The sequence below is a fragment of the Eurypyga helias genome, unplaced genomic scaffold (assembly GCF_000690775.1).
Source record: "Eurypyga helias isolate BGI_N326 unplaced genomic scaffold, ASM69077v1 scaffold19770, whole genome shotgun sequence".
Taxonomy (NCBI): Eukaryota; Metazoa; Chordata; class Aves; order Eurypygiformes; family Eurypygidae; genus Eurypyga; species Eurypyga helias.
The window spans coordinates 1316-4331 of record NW_010225259.1 but is presented as its reverse complement, the minus strand read 5'-3'; the positions used below and the strand labels follow the sequence as shown (position 1 = coordinate 4331).

Below are 3016 nucleotides of genomic sequence, written 5' to 3'. Positions count from 1 at the left end.
GGCTTGGGAAAGGGCAGAGTGCCCCACGTCTGAGTAGCTTTACTGACCAAACAATGGGTATTGAGAGCTTCTAAGAGTGGCTTTTCAGGAATTGATTTTTCACTTGGATCATGGATTTAGCCTTGGCTACCACGCAGCTTGACTAAGAATAAATATGACGTGCAATGTATTTTACTTCTTGATTCATAACAAATCCCTTTGGTTTTGTCCTGCAAGGCGGTTCCTCTTTGTATGAACACCAGTCAATAGGTTCTAGACGTAAATCTCTCTTTCATGGAGATATTTGCTTCCAGCTAGTACTGTTGCTCTACATCACTGTGAATGGAATGATGACTAGTACCTTCAGTACCTTTCAGAATCGTTTCACCCATACAGGTCATTCTATTGTATTTATAGAATGTTTCATTTACCTGTGATTTCAAAGTTGCGGGCAGCCATCCGAAGCAATGACAACTGCGCAAAGGTGTTCCCTGGCCCATCATCCCTTTCTCTGATGATTGTATTTTTTTTTTTACAAGACAAATAGCTAGAGATGTTGGTGTATTCTGTACCCTTCAAGCTCTTCATAACTGATTCTTATACAGTTGTTCTTATGCGGTCTGTAAGTTACATTTTGTGCTGAAGTACAAAACTATTCAGGCTCTCAGGGCCTTAACAGAATGCTCATATTCCCATTTGCCTTATTCTGTATCATTCATTTATACCTCAGGCTTTAAGACCTTTGGAACAAATAAACCTATTATTTGTTTGGCACATTCTCTTTAGCATAAGAACATGTGCAAAATAAATGGTTATTGAGACAAATGGTAATAAAATTTTAAGCACTAGTTTGGATGAGCTAAGTTCTACTATTTCATTTAAGTGGTTTATTTTAATTTAAAAATTAAATCCAAAATAGAACAGACTTACTCTTCTCTCCCCATGAGAAGAAAGTGAATATATCTATGCCATAATAATTTATGCTTAAATGGTATTTTCCAATATCAAAACAGTTTTTGAAAGTCAGAAAAATAGCACCTTCTTGTTCCACTACATAAAGAGAGAAGGAAGAGCAGAAGGGCTCTGAGCCCCACCTCTCAATTCTTATGTCCTATGTGCCAGAACTATAGCTCTGTAATCAAACGCTGATATACACAAGGAGGGCAGCAAGCACATCAGGCAAATACACATTTTAGGCTTTGGAAACAAAAGTTTTCTTTTTGGAACGCAGCCACATACCAGTGTCCAGGACCTTCTTGGTAATTTTGGGATACTTTTGAAATTTTACAAAGTAATAGCTTTCATATTCCATCAAAATTGTCTCAAGATCGATGTTGTCACAAACTTCAAAGCCACGCAAACTTAATTTCGTCTCTTGTTCCAAAGCATTAGCAGCATCGACATAACTGGTAATTTAAAGAAAAAAAACAACAAAAAAACCAAACAAAGATCAAAAAAACGAAAGTCATGATCTTAATCTGATTTTTTGAGAGAAACAGTGAACAATGGCATTAGTAAGTGTATGGTATTTTTAACCTGTCCACAACTCTATTTATTATAAAAGCATAAATTGCATTCAAAAACCATTTGCTGATTGCTCTAATGTATTTCATAATTTATGTAGGACAATTTTGTTCCAGAAACTGAAACAATTATCAAGGTAAACTGCCAAGATATGTGATTGTCGTTTACCTCTTTCTCACATCAAACCAAAGGGCTGTGCTGTCCATCCACCAAACGGGTGACAGAAGGGCACATGACAGGAGGTCAGGCACACACAAAACCACAAATATAGAGCACTATTATTTAAAAAACATACCCTTCCTCCATTAAATAATGCAAAATTAGAATGAGGAGATTTTTTCGACGAGCTTCTGTTCGCATCTCATCCTGTGAATTAAGACAGAACTCTAGATCAAATGTAATATTCTCTTTATTGCTGTAAACAGCATCTAAATGTAGCCTGTGGAAACAAACAAATTAAGACAACAGCATGTAAGAACTGTAAAACAACTCACTGTTAATAAACAGAAGGAAAGTGGTTTTCAATGTAATTTTTCTTACACATTATCAGGGCTACTGGATGGGTAGAAACCTTTTCCTATAGAAGAGAAAATTACTTTGGAGTTGCAAAAAAATGACTTCTCTTACTATGGTTATGGATCTCCAACATGTTCAGGCTGCTGCGAATTTCAGGGTAGGACTCTTGGAGACCTCATGCACGATGTCTCCAAGGGCTGTGCAAGGAAACCTCCTGCTCCAGCAACTAGAAACACTTTACCTGAGTGCTTGGAGAAGGAGGGATGGAGAACAGGTCGGGGTTCTGCATGACCACACTACAAAGAACAGCTGTAACGCCATTGGGACCTCCGATGTCATGGGCCTTGATGTATACGCACAAGCGAAACACAGAGAACTTGAAGAATCAGTGGTTTGGGGTAACACCAAACTTGCTCGATTTAAACACAGGAATGACCAAAGTCAGGTCCCAACATGCAGGAATTTCAATATGGAGTCAGTCTCATGGATTTCTTGACACAGACTGGAGAACCCGAAGTTATTCACAAATGGTTTGGCAGTAAAAACAAGGCAGAGTAAAACATCAGCATTCAGTGAAGCTACATCTGAGGGAGCATAAAGTGTAATATCAGGTGGAGATAAAGGGGCAGTGGAAACAAAAATCTTGTAAGACGCTGGAACAACGCCTCACTGATAAAACATGCCATGTATGCTGAGCGTCTGCCGAGAAGCCCTGAGGTTTCAGGGTCATGACAGAAGTTGCTACAAGGAAAGCTCTAGAAATCAGCGTATTGACTTTGGTCTGACTCATCAGGATTTGGAGCAGGGACCACAGGAAAAGCAGGTATGGCCAAACCCAGATTTAGGCAAATAAATTATTTGCTTTCTCTTCTAGGATGCTGGCATTCAGGACTGGGCATTGGACCTGATGATCCTTACAGGTTCCTTCCAGCTCAAGGAAGGTACTTTCTTATTCCATGATTCCTTATGGGGAGCCAGTGTGAAAAGAGTGGCACTT

At 39.0% G+C, this 3016-nt stretch overlaps 1 protein-coding gene across 1 annotated transcript in view; it reads right to left on the bottom strand.

Annotated features, from left to right (window-relative positions):
- KATNAL2 (katanin p60 subunit A-like 2) overlaps positions 1–1863 on the bottom strand; it is a 15737-nt gene extending 13874 nt beyond the window's left edge. Inside the window, exons 1-2 of the mRNA XM_010148846.1 lie at positions 1799–1863; positions 1219–1385 (exon numbers count right to left, since the gene is read on the bottom strand). Coding sequence (XP_010147148.1) covers positions 1219–1385; positions 1799–1863 — 232 coding nt within the window. The remainder of the gene's footprint in view (positions 1–1218; positions 1386–1798) is intronic.
- Between the last annotated feature and the right edge of the window lie 1153 nt (positions 1864–3016).